We start from the raw sequence: 19403 nt of genomic DNA on the forward strand, positions 1-19403 counted from the left end.
ATCTTTCATATGAAGACGGGGGCCGCAAATCATCATCCTGCGGGCCGCAAATGGCCCGCGGGCCGCGAGTTTGAGACCCCTGGTCTATGGGGTTGACCCGTACTGGTGCATGTGACTGAGGCGTCAACTTTAATATCTCATACATTTCGATTTGCCAAATTTCTGTTTTAAGATTAAATGTTCACATCATTTTGATTTTGTTACATTGCCACTGAATTCTGAAAGTGCTAAAGTATGTTCAGAGCAAGTACTGAAGAAATAATGTTTATATATTTAAAGGAAACAACTTTTCAGGACAAAAAAAATGTGACATGAATTACTTACAGCTTTAGAATAACCAGAATTTGACAGGGGAGTTGTGTCCATATATAATATTTTTTTAGCTACAAAGCATAACAAACCCGGATTTGTTCATAAAAATTTTTAAGGAATATGTCACCAGCAAAGATGAGCATTTAAAAAACACTATTCACTGTTTGTTGGTGAGGCATGTCCATCCATTCATCCATTTTCTTTGCTGCTTTTGGGGTTCCGGGGTTGCTGGAGCCTATCCCAGCCACCTGGACAGGTTACCAGTTTTTTACAGGGCCAAAAGTGTTGATGTGATTCCTAAAAGTCTATTTCATCTCACTCCTGATCCTCTTGTTTTTGCCAACAGAACATTCTGCTAGTTCAAAGGCAGATGTCCGTGATTGACGACGATCTGGATAATTTCCAGAAAGTTTTGAAGAGCTACACTGATGCCACCTCAGCTCAGGCTGACAACCTGCAGTGAGTGTTTTCCTCGATTCGACAGAGAACGATGTGTACCATGAATGTTATGTATCACCCTGCTACTGCTGCAGCTTTTCAGGTTTGGAACAACGCTGATTCAGGGAATTCAACCGTCACTTGAACCACAACTGTTGCTTTATTTTTTTATTTTTTTGTGGTCCTATCCATCTACCTTTCTAAAGTTCATAAACTGTCAGCAATTTTCATGTTTTAAAAAAAGCTTCTTAAAAAGTCATGGCTTGCTTTCAGGATTCTGTTGGCATCTTTGATGTGACGATGACTGATTTGCCTTTTCAGACTGAAACTTTTTATGCAGCTCACTTCCACTGTTTTCTCTTTTTTTTTTCTTGCTCCACTCTCCTTTCTTCTCTGTCAGCGTGTCTGTTCAGAAGCTCCCCGGAAAGTTGTGTTACATAATGTATGAGTTCTGGCGAGACCGCGTCTCCTGGATGAGGTCAGTACAGTATGTTTATGTGTGTTTGGTAGATATTGGCAGACTGGTTGGCACTCTTAACTTCTTGATGGAAATGTTCCCGACTAGTAAAGATGAGCAGATGGCCCATCTCTCAGATTGCAAGCTCACACAGAGACAGAGTGAAGCACATCCTCACACAGAAGGTGCTCCTTAAACCGTTTGAAATGGTGACATGATGCTTTAGAATTTTAAATGGTCGCCACTGAACATTTACCCTCTTTGTTTCTGTGCAAGAAATCCTACTTGTAAATTTTTTTCCAGATAAATTGTGGCAATTTGTCTATAAGTTTTGCATTTTTGTCTTGATAATTGATGCTCACCATCTTTTATTCTTTTGAACTGATCATCAATGTTTGTTTTTGTTACCCGTCTCTGTAGCTACCTTCAGTCCAACAGCAGCAAAGACTTCCAGCGCTGCATCATTGACATGTTGGAGGATGCTGAAATAATCAGTACCATGCTGCTCCCAGGTCGGTATCTACATGTCACATACAGGATTAAAGCACACTTTAAAGACTCACTCCAATGAAAATCGCCTTTCGTGTGTTTTAAATGGGTCTTTTTGCAGCATTTTTCTTAAAATAGATGACCTATCTAAAATAGTTTACAATTAAACATTTGATTTTGAGTATTTCTTAATTAAAACCGCATCGGATCAGAAAACTGAATGCTAGAAAAACCTGGGGTTAATGGTGCAACAACTGACTCTGCTCCTCCCCCTCTTTTATGCATTCATTTTCCTTGTCTGATCTGGCCTCTTGCTCAAAACTGTAAAGCTGGATAGATTCAAAATTATTTTTGCACCGCTAATGCTAGCTTTGGGCTTTAAGCTTGCGCGCAGACAGAGCTCCCACTGACTGGGAGGGGAAGGGGGCGGGGTTACTCTGAGCCAACAGTCCCGCCCACAAACCAGAATTGTTTATCTAATGAGTTACTGCCGCTGGGCATAAAATATTTCTTAAAAAATAACAAATGCTTTTTGATTTTGCCTAAAAACTGCACAGTCATAATTAAAAGACAACTGGGAATGATTTTACAAAAATAAAAAATATGGTTGAGTGGACTTTAAAAACAATCTTTTTAAAAAAAAACAACAGTGCGCCCTATATATGGGTTAATTCTTGTTTTGCTTACTGATTTCAAAGTGATTTTGAGAGGTACACAGCGCTCTGTCAAAATATTTGATTGGGTGTAATTGTGAATATGCTGAAGTGGGTAATTGCTTTTAAAATCCAAGACACTATAGTCCCACACAATAGAGTAATTAAGGATTTGGGAAGGAGAGAAGGAATTTGGACATAGCCTATGTCAGATAGCAATCATTATATAAACAAACAGCTACAATAAAATTCAGAAAAAGCAAAAAAAAAAAAAAAATGTCATCAAAAATACGTAAAAAATGAATTGCCAACTGAAAAGAATTAGATCTTCAAACGTCTGCAATTAAATCAGTAAATATCCTGAAAGACAAGAACAAATTCAATGAAATGTAATTTACTTTTACCCAGAGCACAATTCTGACCATTGACTAAGGTACATACATGTATACTTGATGAAACAGTTTTCTTTTTGCCTCCACTCATGGGTCCATTTACCTATCAATCAGTACCACCCCAATCAACACATGTTTGATCCTTTAATAAAATCAAGACAATTAATTTGAAAAATTAATGGATTAAAAATAACTCTTCAGAAAATGAAGTGATAAACATTAAACAGATCATTCAAACAGTGTAAAAACATTCATTTTAGCAAGGAGAGGTCGCATTAATGCGCGTAGAGCTTTATTTGAGCTACAGAAGGATGTGCAGGATATAACTCTATATATAACTCTATATAGTCTTTGGTGGAGCTGGTGACGTCCTGGAATTTTACAGATAAATAAACCCCTGAGCCTAGACGCTGATGGTTAGGGGCCAAACATAACAAAGCTCCATTTGAAGAACGGGGTGAAGGAGCGGGCAAAACTGTCCAGAATGCAAAGAGACAATCCTCCATGAATTAAAAATTGCGATTGTCTGAGAAGAAAGGCGAGCAATTTATCTGTTGGTTCAAAGTGAAAGTTTAATTGATGATGGCGTGTAGGGTGATGTAACATCCAGCATACATGCGATAGAGGTAGATCTTCCTTATTCAAAAAATTCACCAAAGCTTCACATAAAGTCTGACTTTTTAACTTAGGAGTTGTCAATAAATTACTCTGTTTTGCAACCTGCCCCTATTGGCCTTTTGAGGAACTGCAACACTTGGTGCTTGCTGATACTCTGTTCTGGGATGAAAGGAGGGGGCAAAATGGAGCCAAACTCTTGCTGAGAGGAAGCAGGGATTATCCGTTAATAACTTAGAGGATCTACAACGCATCTGTTTTGGACATCCATGAAAGTGAACACAAAAGCAACAATAGTCTGTTGTCTATGGAGGAGTAGAGTTTAGAAGAATTGGTGCTGTACTTCTAAATATCCACAAGTTCTGCACAATTTTCACTAGATTTATTATTTAAAAAAAATGAAAAATTGTTCATTTTCTTCTAATGTAATAGAGAAAACAATAAGAATTGGTTTTATTTTATTGTAAAATAACACTTAAAAATAAAAGGGTTCTTAGATACTCAACTGTTTTCATACAGATCTGATACAGTAAGTGACAGAACAGTCACAATAAGTGGAAAAAAAAGATCTTATATTTGGCACCATAATTTCCATATGACGCACACAAAGTTTGCACCCTGCCCGTTGTCATGTCACTGTGTCCGCAAACTCGTGGCAGATTAGCATGCATGACTCACTCCAACTCCAGCCTCCACCACGACGCCGTCAACTTGAAGTTTGATTCATTTGTTGAGGGCAACACTGAACTGTATGTTCCTGAGAAAGGACCAACGTTAATTTTTAATTATTACTAATTATTGTTTCTGCCTTTTCCCATTTGCTGCAGATGGTGATTCAGCTGTGTGGGCTGCATAGCTTGAGATTGTTGCTAGGTTACTGTTCATGGTTGTTTCCTTTCACATCTGTTGATCACGTGTATGCATGACTGTTTCACACAGAAACTCAGCACTTTTCGTGGAAACACCATGGGTCTCCCCATCACATGATTGGGAACTTAGAATTTAAAGATTAAAGGCAGGGAAGAATATTGATGATGGGACTTTGAAAACTAGAATCTGATATAAATCTGAATTCATCTAAAATTGACTTTTAGATGGATCATATTTAGGTCAAATTTACTGTTTTTAGTTGTGTTTTCCCTCTTTTGTTAACTATAACCCAACATAATTATTAGTTAGAATTAAGTTTTACAGTAGTTTTAAGTAGTTCTTGCATTGAGGGCATTTTCCAGGATTTACCAGATTAATAAAGACATTATTTACCCTCTTATTGTACGGTTCTTGATGCCTTTAATCATTTTGTTTCAAGTTTACCGTCTTTTCAAGTGCAGAAAGGCAAAGAAAGCAAAGGCTTTATAAACGCTAAGTGAATCACGTCGTCTCTGGCTCCTGTTAAGCATCACTATAAAGTTTCATGTGTAAATCTTTGTTCTGAAGTAAATCTAGAACAGCATAATAATGAAGCACACAAAGCCCCCGCTTTGGACTTTTTTTACTCACTGAACTGCGCCCACTCTGTTTGTTACCAACATAGATGCAATAAATCCTTTTTTTCTGCAGACTCCTGGCCAGATAAACAATCTCTGAGTTGTCATGTGTTTTGGATCCAATAAAATAAATAAATGTTTATAATTTTGTATATAAAGTTGTCCCCTAGTTAAAAGTATGATTCAACTACAGCGATCCCTGGCTATATTGAGGTTTACGGTGTGATCTTATTGCAGATTGTTTTCAGTGTCATTTTTTAATTTTTTTTATTTTTATTTTTGGAAGAACATACTTTGGTTCTGATCGCTTTGGGCCTTGTCAATACATTTTCAAGAGAATGTGCTCCATTTGCCAAGTATGCATAAATCTTCATACATAAATTGTTCTTTGAAACTGGACATATTTTTCCTCTAAGTCTTGAACTTTGACAGGGTTTAGACTAGAGTGAAAAGTGTAAAAATGTTCATGTCTGTCAGAGAAGAGTTTATAAAGTATGTGGTGAGGAGGTTTACAGATTTAAAACATCTATTATCCTCTTGTTCACTTATCAAAGGTTATTTTTAAAAATTAATTCCCGCAATTAAGAAAGACTGCATCCACTGCTGTTTGCATGAATCTTATTTAAAAGATCAACACTTCATTTTTTCCCCCAAAAAAGGTTGTTTGTCATTAAAAACATTGCCATATCAGATTTGATTAAGTTTTTAAGGTGTTTAATTTCCATAGTAAATACCTTTTCTTTAGTATTAGCTTTTGGTTTGATTGAGAAATGTCAAATACTTTGTTTTTTAGCTGTGTTGCCCTTCTTTTGTTAACTATTACCCAACAGAATTAGTTAGAATTAAGTTTTACAGCCTTAAAACGTCTATTATCCTTTTATTTATTTATTTATTTATTTTTTATTTTACCCATCACAGGTTATTTTTAGAATGTAACTCCTGCATTTAAGAAAGTTTTGTCTGGGAAAAACAAAATGCATCCACTGCTGTTTACATTAATCTTATTTGAAAGAGTCACTCTTCATTTTGCCCCCAAATAAGGTTGTTTGTCATAAAAAAACATTGTCATATCATGAAACAGCTATTATCATATTTTGAGGATTTCCCCTATTACAGGTTATAACAACATTTTTCTTTGGGGGGGAAAACAAACTGCATCCACTGCTGTTTGAATGAATCTTATTTGACAGAGAAACATTTGCTTTTGGCCCCCCCAAAAAAATATTGTAATTAAAAAAAAAACATTGCAATATCATAAAACATTTATGATCTATTTTGTGGATTTTCCCTATCACAGGTTATTTTTAATACGTAATTCCCGCGATTTAAAAAGTTTTTGTCAGGGAAAAACAAACTGCATCCACTGCTGTTTGAATGAATCTTAAAAGAGCAACACGTTTTTTATGACAAATAAAAAAACACTTCTGGGGCACTTTTAAGAAATAGTAAGGGTGCAACTTTAATTTAAAACTTTAATGCTTTTAAATGCTGCTTATGAATTTTACTTTTTAATCCAGAAATAACTAACACTACGAAAGATATCGCAAAATCACACACAGAAAAACATTGAACACAAATTTAGATTTTTACATCATGTTTAGTGTAAACAAACAGCAAAATATTAATTTAAAAAGCACAAATCATGATAGGTTTAGAGCCCTTTTAAAAAACTAAATAAAATCCTTTTTATAGTAAAGGTCAGCTTCAGCTGTTTTCACACAGTATTTTTTCTTAAGTCTGTTCTCTTTTTTTGTAGAATAATTGTTCAGCTGCTTCAGAATCTTGTGCAGCCACAGTTCAGTGATAATGAGGAAAAGGTGGAATGGTTTATCAGACCTACACAGGGAGGAGCTTTAAAGGGTAGACTCTGGAGTCCATAATACAAGAATAATTAAGTCCAGTAATGTGCTGCTCTGTTTCGCGGACAGTCAGTCGACTCTGTCCTCATTTATATTCTTCTGCATCAATTGTTGCTTAAATACCTCTTTCTGCAAAAATGTTGCAGAACTTAGCCCAATCACCTTGAACTGTTTATTATTGGTAAAATACAAAGAGCCCTAAAGTTGATCAATGATCTAAGAGAGAAATATGAGTAATTTCAAAGTGACGATGATACAATGTTTGAGTTGTAATATCTTGTTTTTATTTTTAACTGTGTGTTTCCCCAGCTTCCTGGTGGATTATGACTACCAACTAGAACCCAGAGTGTCATATCCGCTGCCTACATGTTTCACGGACACAGTGGCGCATCGATCTTCCCACATGTCCACCACACACACAAACGAAGAATTCAAGAGACCTCGATGAGTTCAAAAGCAGCGGGAGGGATAATGGCGTCATCCAACATTCTCCGGCGGCATCTTTTAATGTTCCAGTCTTTGACGGCTCATTATTTTCTCCGCTAATATATGAAAGTGGGGAGCTGCTTTCTATCCTGTAGCTCGTCCGTAAACTGGAAAGTACTGAAGTCTCTGCGATGAACAAAAGCTCTTTTCCGACCGTCGTCTCTTTTACCTGTGGCATGACCGCTTCCCTCCTGCAGTGTCTCAAACTATGCCATGTCCAAAGGACGATTAAAAAAAAAAAAAAAGTAGTGTAGGCTTTTAGAGCAAAACCCATATGGAGAGATGTAACATTTTACTAGTGATTTGTGTTTCGAGTTGTAAGCATTTGTGAGGAAAGTGGAGGAATTGATGCGGACGAACTGAACGGAGAGCATGCGTCCAACTGTATGATACTGTAGCTCAGTTCTCTTTTCCTTTGCTGTTCTGCTATGTTCACACACAAATTAAATATATATGCTTGAGATGGATCTTATTCTAGCTGTTAGTTCCTTTAATTGTCTAAATAAAATGCATTTTTTTCATCTGTAATGTACAAATGTATTTAAAGATGTGCACGTGTAGAAAACAGAACTAATTCATCGCTAATAAATAAAGAGGTATGTAACATATGTCATGTATTTATTTGAATCATGACATTTATTCCAGTTTATTATGAAATTTATTATTATATATATATTTCTGTTGTGCTTTGGCTTGGTAAAATTTCACTGAACGATTCAAAGAAACTTTAATAAAAAAGTAAGCCTCCCAAATGAGAAATTGTTTTTTTTCTCCAACGTAAGACGCACTTTCAATACATTTCTTTAAAATCTATTCATTTATTCACACATTCATTGGATTTAAAAGTGTTTTATGTATAGGATATATATTAGATTATATGTTATTTTGTCTTCTTAGGTTCCATTGAAGACTATTGGTATTAAAGTAACTGGATTTGGTTTGAAATGCTGTTTATTGTGTTTTTTCATTTCACGGCTGTGGCCGTATTTGACAGAATTTTACAAAACTCAAATAATCAAACCAACAAAATGGATCCTGATGTAAGACGGATCCCGGACGAGACCCCAATTTATGATATGGCCCCTGATGAAAATGAAGCATAACAACATATTTTTTTTATATGTAAAGCATATAACTGGGAAAAAAGAGGAAAAAAATACTTAGTAGATTTTCATAAAATTAAAAAAAGAAGGTAGTCAATCATTTTAAGCAACATTTCTGCTCATATCTTAAAAATTCACCAACCTAGTGACAGAAAAGGAGATAAAAAAAATATACATTATTCAAGGACTACAAAATGACAAAAAAATCCACAAATATTAGCACTACAAATTATGCGTTATTATCAAATTTTGATTTATAGGCCTAAATTTTATTCTTTATTTAAAGAAAAAATAAAGAAAATGACCATTCATTTCCTAAATACATGTTGCTAGGGTTACGGTTAAGGTTAAAGTTTAAGGTTATAAAGTTAAAGTGTATATATAAACCAATAATGTTTAAACTAAAATACAATTCATATTTTTGCCTTTCTGACAGACTACGTCAGAACTTAATGATGCTTAATATCCAATGATTATGTGAAACAAAAGATTTTATTTCATTGTTAATTTTTAATGTATTCCTGAGACAAAAGATATAGATCTGACTGTGAGTTTTTGACCCTTTAACACCAGAGTTCTAGTGTTTATGTTCTTTGATTTACTGTAATTTTTTAATTGTTGTCACGATCAACAGAATTCCAGTTCATTCTGTAGGAGAAAAGCGGCGTGCCCACGCCGCTTTTCTCCTACAGAATGAACTGGAATTCTGTTGATCGTGTTAACACTTGAAAAGTTGAAGTATGTTAAAGATTTTGTCTTTAAAATTCACCAGCAAAAATCTTATTTTGTGTTCAGGTCATGTCCTAAATACTTGTAAACACCTGCTTTCAATTTTCCATCATCACAGCTGCTTTTTGTTAGTTAATCGTCCCTGTGGTCTATTTAAGAATTTGCTGTTCAGCTTCTCACATTTTACCTCAAATCTTCCATTTTCTTATATTTTTGTTTATTAAAGCCTTAGACCTCCAAATTTCATTTTTTTTTTTAACTTTTATGTTTTTTTTAATTAAATTTCAGGCTTTCCAATGCTAAGAAAATTAAGACTCTCACAATTTAATTGTTCACCTATATTCACATTTCACCTCAGATTTTATTCTAGTTTAAGTTGAAAGTTGTTTCCAATGGTTATGTCATTGTTTCCTGTCTTTATAAAATGTTCAAATCGACCTAGTTTGCTTTATAAGTGCAGCTTTATGAGAGCACTGAGGTACAAATTGCTGTCAGCATGGAGGCACTTATGAGTGAGGATGTTGTTTTTCTGACAACAGAATTTTTCTAAATAACCTGAACTTAACATTTTCTGTCCATTTTTTTCCGGTTGTTTTTCTAAACAAGAAGTTTCAGAGGCTGAAATCATCAGATGACTGTTTGGAATCTGTTGTCCAATACTGTGAATCACAAAGATAAAAACAGACAGCTCTGACATTACTGAAATACATTTATTTAATTTACATTTATTCTATTTGCAGTGCCATAAAACTGGACTATTCCTGACTTAAATGAAATTGTTAAGCAGATGAATGTTTCCGCTGTTTTAATTTCTTCCTGAAGTTGTGAATATTCTCATTAAGCTGCAAATGTGTCATCTTTTTAAACAAATCTTTAGAATCACAGCAACACTTAAAGGTGAAAACATATTTTTACCAGCAGAAAAATGAATTTAAAAAGAAGAAAAATGAATTTACAAATGAAAAAATGCATTTGAAAACTGAAAAATAAATAAAAAAAGCAGAAAATATATTGATAAGCAGACACTTTTATCTAAAATGATATTTAAAACATATTTAAAAGGCAGAAACATGATTTTAAAGCATAAAACAAGAATTTTAAAAGCAGAAAAATGAACTTTAAAAACGGAAAAATGCATCTAAAAGCAGAACAAATATATTTAAATGGAAGAAAAGAGTATTTAAACATAGAAAAAAATGAATTTTAAAAGCAGACAAAATCATTTGAAAGGAAGAAAAAAATATTTAAAAGCAGAAAAATGTACTTACAAAGCTGAGTAATTAATTCTAAAAGCTGAAAATGAACTTAAAATGCTGAAAAATTAACGTTAAAAAATAACCTCAAAGAAGAATTTTAAAAAGAAGAAAAATGTATTTAAAATGAAAACAAATTAACTTTTTGAGCAGGAAAATGTTGTTAAAAAGAATAAAAATTCAAAAAGCAGAAAAAATAATAATTTCAAAGGCAGAAAAATGTATTTAAAAAGCTGAAAATGAGTGTAAAAAGCAAAAAAAATATTTAAGATGTGACAAACATATTTAAACTGAAGAAAAACGTATTTAAAATGAGAAATGAATTTAAAAGCAAAACAAATTTACTAAAACAGGAAAAGGTTAAAGCTGAATAGATTCATTTAAACAGCAGAAATTCAAATGTATTCAAACATAAGAAAAAATTATTTTAAAAAGCAGCTTTGTGACTCCTTAGTTTTGTCCGCCAGTAAAAGTAGGATTTTTTTTTTTTAATCTCAGTTGACTTTGCAGCATAAAGAACAGAGTCCACATGTAAAGCTGGGGCACTCTAATGTATGCAGCGGGAATTGGGAGATGTCATGCGTCCAGTTTATTTTTAACTGAACCACTGCTGCACAAAAAAGCTAACATGTAATGCATGGATATGCCGGCTTTCCCTCTGCAACAAGAAATGAACGAGTTCTGAATATCAATGAAAGTGCGGCTCTCTTTAACAGCCAGCGAGTTTTGACAGAAAAGCATAATTGCTGGGATTGTTTTGGCCAAATATGCACCCGCATGAAAAAAGGGTTGGCAAATAATTGCCCCCTATTGGTTCAAACGTAATATTTGATTGCAGGCGAATGGAAGCCGCCTCTCGTCTGTCCTCTCAGACTGTTTGTTGGAAAGGCAGAAGGAATATAAGGAGGAAATGAGGCTTGGAAGATGCATCCTCACACTTTTTGGAAAGCCTCATTAATCTTTATCAATTTTTCAAAGCACTGAAAGCCAAGTGTCACCCCTGTAGTCAGTGTTTTCATTTTCAGAGATGTCTTCTGAACAGTCCAGCATGAGAAAACTACATTTAATATTAATAAAGCAATTTAGGAGTTAAAGGATAAGAAAAAAGAGGGAATTTATATTCAAAAACAAATGAAAAGAAACTCCTTTTATCCAAACTTTACTTTTATTTAACTCGACAGATACTTGAGTTTGTTTGTTCTTTGTTGTAACACAGAACAGAAGGTTTGAATGAAAAACATTTACGGTACATTATATTTTCCGCAGTATTAGGCGCCCCGTCAATAGCTGCGTTTTCATTACACAAAACTTTATCGAAATTCTAGGAATGTCAAAAAAACATTATTTTGCAGTTACACTCCTCCCATTTAATCCTAATTATTGACATAAACACAGACCAACTCACGCAATAAGTCATTCAAAAACATGTGAACAATACTTTGATTTACAGCAGATAAATTACAACCGCTCATCATCCATCAAAGGAGATGTCGGCATCCGATTCACAAGTTATGTGGGAGTGGCTACAGAGGAAGTGATTTTGGAAAATCGTGGTTGGTGATTTTACAGAGGAGCTGTGGATCCAAGAATTGCTCATGACATGCTCAACTTTTGATGAGCTGTGGGACTTCTTGTGGCGCCCAAAACAGCCAGTTCCAGTCATGAAGAAGGTCACATGACTCAATACATTTTTCAAGTGTTTTGCGACTCAATTTCAAAACACCTCATCTAACCACAAACATTTTTTTTCGATAAATATGAGATTTTTACTGTGTTTTCGTTGCGCACATTTTTTATTGTAAAATTAAATTTCCGCAAATTTAATGTAAATCCAGCTAGTAAATGGTATTTTTTAGAACTTATGTGACATAGGAACCGTACAGAAATATAAGACACATTAAGAGAGACTAAAAGTCAGTTAGTCCATTTAATAACTGCGTTCTCAAAAACTCTAGAGCTTGTTTGTAACATGTTAGCTATGTTATCTTATTCCCAATACGCGTTACTCCTAACTTTGCTTGCAAAAGAACAGACTGATTCCGCTAAAAAAAACATTGATGTGACTAGGATAACTACCAACCGTGCTAATAATCACATATAAAAAAACGCGATCAGACACCGCTACACGTTAGCTTGTTCACAACACCAGTAACTCTCAATCTGGTTTGCAACACGTAGAAAAGCAGACTAATATCAGTAAAACAGGTGTTAATGTGATTACGCTACCTCACATGTTGGTAACATGTAAAAAAAATAAATAAATAAATTTTTAAAAACACAACTCCACACCTCTGCACATGAGCCGTGTTAGCATACTTAGAATCCCCAACCTTATTTCCAACACAAAAACCAGACCGATAGCTAAAACAAACATTACTGTAACTATGCTAACTCCCAACCTTGTTAAAAAACAGACTGATAGCTAAAACCAACGTTACTGTAACTATGCTAACTCCGAACCTTGTTAAAAAACAGACTGATAGCTAAAACCAACGTTACTGTAACTATGCTAAATCCGAACCTTGTTAAAAAACAGACTGATAGCTAAAACCAACGTTACTGTAACTATGCTAACTCCCAACCTTGTTAGTAACACGTACAACAAAAAACAATCGCACACTGCTACACGTTAGTCGTGTTAGCATGTTTGCAACACATAGAAAAGCAGACTGATGCCCTACAGCTAAAACAAATATGATTGCGACAATGCTAACTCCCAACATTGTTAGTAGCACAAAAAACAGAGCGATATCACTCAAAATAATACTGTAACTATGCTAACTGTCAATTTTTTTATTAAATAAAAAATAAAATAAAACAAAAACACAGTCAACAGTGCTACTCATTAGCTGCGTTAGCGCATTTACAATAACATCTATTCAAACATGTTGAAGTCGCGCCATGTACATCTCAGCATCGCTTCGGCATCAATAAACACAACCAGAATGAATCTACATATAAGACCCTCTGGATTATGAGGCACACTGAAAAAATGTGTCTTTTGACTGCGCCTTGTTCTGCGGAAAATACGGAAGTCTTTTGTCCAGCCAAGTTTATCCCAACAATCCCTAACAGTCACTGATGCTGAATAATAATAATACATTTGACTGTAATCCTTCTAGACTTTGGAGAAAATGCTCGTGTGTTCAAGACACCTCCGTAGTGAGTGGTTGTGTATCTAAAAGTGGAAAGAGAAACGAGTTACAGTAGAAACTGTCATCATTTGGGCTGTAAGGACTCACATGACAGCTTCCTGAGGTTTCGAATTTAGACTGAGGAAAGTGTCCATTGGGTTTCCTAATGAGGAGACCCTGTGCTTCCTCCATGTGTGCACAGAACTGCATGTGGCTCACAGGACAACCAAATGAAGGGAGGCAGCTTTAAATCCACCTTTCAGGGTCTTAGCAGACGGAAGCATCTCAACCAATCATTTAAGCGACTGAGTGTCTCTGTTTGTGTAAAAATGAGCACTTGAAAAGAAAATAGCCACAGTACAGAAGAGTCTGGAAGCACTATGCTGACTTTTACAATTAAGTTCAGTTCATGATTAAATTATTTCATTTTGCTGAGTCAGCGGCTTCTACGGCCAGATCATTATCATAACATTATGGTAATTTGAACTTTTACTCTTTAGAAAATCTTCTACATGTCTTCTTTTTTTTTTTTTTTTTTTGAAGTTTAATGAATTGCTTAAAGTGAATCATGTCAGGAGCTGCAGGGTGGTGCATTGCTCACAGCAAGAAGTCCTGCTTCAAATCCCAGCTGGGACCTTATGGAGTTATGCTCTCCCTGTCTGTGTGGGTTTTCACTGCCCCGAGCAAAGATAAGTATCCTCAAGTTTGTTTTAAGAATACTTTGTTGTAACAAAAATTAAGATAGCATACTTTTAGGTTTTTTAAGTACTTAATAGAGATAAATTTTACTAGTTCATATGTTCATGTTAAGTATACTTGGATTATACTTAGAAATATACTACAAGTCTAAATATATTTAGCCTAAATGTGTCACTGTGCTTAAACATTTTTTTACACAGCATTAAAAGTGGATTAGATGTATTCTTGGGATGTTTAGAGTATTTATTTTAATACAACAATCAGAAGTTCAAAGTGTACTTTCATTAAGTTAGACTAAACTTAAATTAAGAGTTACTACTTCAATGTATACTTTTTTAAACTAAAGGTGGACCAATTTAGTCCCAATATCTACAGTTGTTAGTAAACTGTCAAAGTGTACACTTTGGGAAATATATATATTTTTTATACTTCATAACATATACATATTTTTGGTAACGCTGGGCACTGGTCTCTCACTCATAGGTTAATTGTTGATTCTAAATGCCCCTCTGTGTGCTTGTGCCGTCCCTCTGGTAACCTCTTGACCCCAAATGGGGTTCAATGAGATGGATGAAAGCATGTCATTTTTTAATTTAATTTTTGGCCCAAAAATGTTTTTTAGAAATAGGTTGATCTTGAATTTTCTAGCTGAAGGCAAAAAAACTTGAAATTTGATAATTGTATAGATATTTTTAAAAAGCCACTCTTTAAAAAAAAAAATAGGATCAGTTGGAAAATAGTTTTCACCAACATGTGACCACAGAACCTTCTATAAATGCAGATTCTTTGAACTCTCTATGCAGCTTGTCTTTTCATTACCCTTAATGTGGACTCACCTCGTGTTCTTGCTCCTTCTGTCCTGTAACCAGACTCCAGATGCAGCTTTGCATCTGATTTATCGTCTATTTTAAAGATGTCGCTGGCTTTGACTCTGCTCCATTTTTGCAGACAATACAGGGATTCTGTTGTAGTGCTGAATGAGAAATGGGTGAAACCACAGTGGAATGCATTATTCTTCTTTTAGTACAGCTGCAGAGCTTCTGGAGAATTGATGTTGCAGACATTGTATGTATTGCAGCATCATGCTTATGAAACACGAGTGTAGCCGTTCTGGTGTTAACTTTTAAATAACCTGTATTCTTTTTGTCTTAAATGCATTTCTTCACTCTGTGCAACAAAGCAATGAATAGTCAAAGTTAAACCTTGCTCATTTACTCGAAATCATGGCTCTCAGAATAATAAAGCCTCTGGCTCATCTCTTGCAGCAGCATAGGGAGGGAAAAAAGGCCTTTTTGTTCTCTCTCAGGCAGGTGTCCTTGGCTGTGATGTGTGCAAACACAGGACATCACTTCAGAAAAGCCAAGAGCCACGGCTAAGGTGACCCGCCGGCATCTGCTGCCTTTCCACACTCATCCTCGCTGCAGTTTTTACATTTTTTTTCAGCTCTTCTATTTAAAAAAAAATACTCCACACTGAAGAAGACACTTAAGGTCAAAGGGGAACTTTTTTTTGGTTTTTAGAGCTTTGACAAACTCAAACTGTTTTTATTCCTTTTTTTTTTTAATCACATCATTAAAGATCCAATGTGTGACACTATTGACTGCATCCATTTTTATTTTTTTTTTACTTCTGACATATAATTTGCAGTTGAGACGTCCCAAGGCCGGGGTCAAAAGTGACAAAGCAACAGCTGTTCCTCTGTTCGGTTTTTCTCAAACTGAAGCTTGATTGCGTGGGAGGTAACGCGCTCAGAGGGCATGTTGGATCCCTGCGTCACTCGTCCTTGCTGCTGCTGCTTCTTCCTTTCTCCGTGTGTCTATCAGAACTACTTACCATCATGTCAGAAGTCCACGCTGTTGAATACGCAGCGTTCCGCTCAAACCCGGTACATTGTTCCTTTAGTGAACAAACAAGAGGCTGCAGTGCATGACGGTGTGTGTCAGTGTAAATCACTCCTGTTGTTGAGGAGTAGTGTTTATGACGGCATGCTGTCAGCAGCAATCTGTTAATTTTATCAGGGGGCCGAGTGAAACAGGCAGATGGAGTTGATCCTCCAAGCACGATTTTAGCGTCGTGGAATGTAGAGTTGTCAAGTCCCTGTGACACATTTCCTCCTTTTATCAGACGGAATGGCAGCACAGTTTCCTTTTTAGCTAACAGTTAATTGATGTTTTGGGTGATTTCAGTCAAACACAATAAAATATGTGTGATAACACGACAAACTTTCAAATTAAAAGCCTAATACCTGTTTAAAAATATGTTTATTCTACTTGAAGATCCACTCCAATAAAAATGATTTAAGTTTTTGATTTTTCCAACATGTTATTGCAGCATTTTTATCACCATCAAAGTATAAATATATACAAATTTAAGCTTAAAACTGCTTTTGTAAATTTTTTCTTTATTCAAATTGTGGTGAAACAGGAGCGGATTAAAAAATGCTTTCCTCTGATATTGCTCGACATTTTTGTTGCACCGCTAGCGTTAGCTTATAAGTGGCTGTAAGCTAGCAGTACAGCATGTATGCAATGGGAGATGACAGGATATCAGTGGAGACCCAGATCCACATTTATAATGAACCACTGCCACTCTGCAGAAACTATGTCCTAGAAAAAGACAGTTTTTTTCGGGCAAAAAATGGCATAATCACTATTAAAAGACCACAGGAAACGCTTTGTTTAAAGAATTGATCCAGGTTTAATTAGAATTCATTAAATTAAATCCTGATTGAAAGCTGTTGGTTGACAAACTAAACATCTGGAAACTAATTTCATAGAGAGGGATCACGCCACTGGAGGAGTGCAGGAAACTAAAAAAGCTAAACGCATAATTTTGATGACAACAGAAATAAATGAGCAGTGAGAAAGATGAGCAGATGGAGGGCGGAGGTCAACAAGTTCAGCTTCAAGGGATCAAAGTAACAACAACTCAATGACATTATTACAGCTGGGATGAAGATTTACCATTAAATGGGGAAAAAATGTAAAAAATTACCAGTTAAGAATAATTTTTAGGTTTTATATCTCATAAGACAAAACATGTAAATGTCAAAAAATAAACTTACAGACCATCTGTTCATATAAAAATTGCAGTTTATCAATTATTAAATTACACAATCAAAACTGTTGAGAGAAATTATGAAAATCTGAGGAAAAAAAAAATATTTTAAGCTTTAGCACATTTAATTGAATATTTTCTATACTTATTTAATCTAATTTAATTACCATATTGCTTAAAATATATATTTTTTTAATTTGCTGACTTGTAAATAGCTTCCCTGTCATCTGTTGGAAATTCAAACAAATCTTAATTTGTCTTATTTTCACAATACATATGTTATTTGCAAGTCTACAATACATACAATACTAGGAAAAATTCATAAGAAAAGTATTAAAATGAGTGGATAAGTAATCTGCTGGGTTTTTTCACATGATTAGCACGTTTGAAGATAAAATCTTGTCAAACTGACACAAAACTTTAATTTTTTGACTAGTTTTTAACTAGGTTGCATTTAGATTATTATTATTATTATTTTACAAAATGTAACAAAGGCAGTAAAATTAAAGTGTAAGCCCTCTCTTGGGTCCCTCTCATCTCCAACAGGGGAACACTGGGACTCGATTTCTTCTTCTATTGTCATGCAGCAAATCTTTACCTTTGCCATCATTTTCCTCCATAGGATCAAAACATGGTTTGATACACATAAAAAGAAAGGAATGGCACGCTAAGCTCTTCAAAGTCAGCCCAGCTGAACAGCTTATGGGTGATTTTGGAGCAATCTGCTCACTCCATCAGCGGGAGGAGAAGCTGAGAGGATCTTTTCAAAGAATGCTGCTGCTGTCACTCAAAGATGTGGAGACACCTGAAGCTCACCAGGAGCCATGGAGACTCAGAAATAATTTAATAATTATTGAAAAGGTTTACAAACCTGCAATCTTTAGAAATGATTGGATACGTTTGGCTCAACCAGGATTTAAATGATGGGTTATGTTGCCACCTAGTGGTGAAACTTTGCATTACATGTGAGTGTATAACAGCATTCATTGTGTATGATGATCACTTTACCCTCTCCAGAACAATCATTCCTCCAAAGCGTCCTCACTTCTTCATATTCAAAATGAATTATTTGCTTATTTAACAAGACGTTTAATTATTGATTACATCATTGGGACAAAGAGGAGAAGAAAGGGAGAGATTTGAGTTTATACCCAATGAGCTGCATCTTCCTGTAACTTTCTAAAAAGAAAAGGTAATTTCTTGCTTGAATATCACTACTTAGTACAGTTTAATTAAATATTTTTTCATTCATTCATTCATTGTTAATTATGATTAATCACTAGGAATTTTCCCCAGGTTTGTGATTAATTAGCTACATTTTTTTTATTTTATTCCCATTTAAACATAACTGCAGCAACAAAGTAAGCAATAAAAAGAATTTTGTTAAATATAGTATTAAGAAAATTATATTTACTTTTAGCAAAATTTCCCTTTAAAACATGTCTGAAATTGAGTTTCTAATCAGCTGTGTGTTTCTAATCAGTGTGGGGAGGGATCACAGTGAAAACTTTGCTGCATCACCGGCTCTTTTTGCATATGATGCACAAGATCCACTTCCTGCAGCAACACTTTTTTTTACCAAGTTTCTGGCAGCATTTTTCAACCATATTTTATTTAGCTTTTTTTACTTATTTGCTCAAAACATTGACAGCAATTTTGTAATTTGTCGCAAAATGCTTCTCAAATCTTGTTATGACCAATGAGTCACAGATCTGCTGCTCAAATCTCAATCAAATGACACGTATTTGAATTTATGGTTTGCAATAGACAATATTGTTTTTGCAATTATTCTTTCTCATGTATATAAAATCGACCAGTGAAACCAAAATATCCAAATACATTTTTGAAATTATTATGTGAAAAAGTGTGAAATTTGGCCATTTTTCCATTAGTATGGGAAAATGTGACCTTTGACCTCAGGAAGAGGGCACCAATTTGAATAAAAAAAAAAACTTCAGTACCAGCAAAAAAAATTCAAACTCCTTCAAGAGATTTCAATCTATCTCCTCCTAACTCCTCGAGCGTCATTGGGAAGCCAATCGGGGAAGAAAAAAAATGTTGTCAATAAAGTTAGAAAAATTTGAATAGGATTCAAGAGGCAAGCTCCTAAAAATGGTATTTCCCACATTTTTTACCAGAATATTGTGAAAATTAAACGCATGAATGCTTGAACAACATGACATATGAAAATATTCGGAATGTGGGCGTGGCTAACAAAATCCTCCGTTGCCAAGGAAATC

The 19403-nt window shown here is 34.8% G+C and overlaps 1 protein-coding gene across 1 annotated transcript in view; it reads left to right on the plus strand.

Annotated features, from left to right (window-relative positions):
• The window catches only part of necab3 (N-terminal EF-hand calcium binding protein 3), a 39370-nt gene extending 31427 nt beyond the window's left edge, over positions 1-7943 (plus strand). Inside the window, exons 10-13 of the mRNA XM_024270377.2 lie at positions 659-771; positions 1151-1228; positions 1628-1719; positions 7012-7943. Coding sequence (XP_024126145.2) covers positions 659-771; positions 1151-1228; positions 1628-1719; positions 7012-7040 — 312 coding nt within the window. The 3' untranslated portion in view covers positions 7041-7943. The remainder of the gene's footprint in view (positions 1-658; positions 772-1150; positions 1229-1627; positions 1720-7011) is intronic.
• Positions 7944-19403: the final 11460 nt, after the last annotated feature.

This window comes from Oryzias melastigma, linkage group LG5 (genome assembly GCF_002922805.2).
Source record: "Oryzias melastigma strain HK-1 linkage group LG5, ASM292280v2, whole genome shotgun sequence".
Classification (NCBI taxonomy): domain Eukaryota; kingdom Metazoa; phylum Chordata; class Actinopteri; order Beloniformes; family Adrianichthyidae; genus Oryzias; species Oryzias melastigma.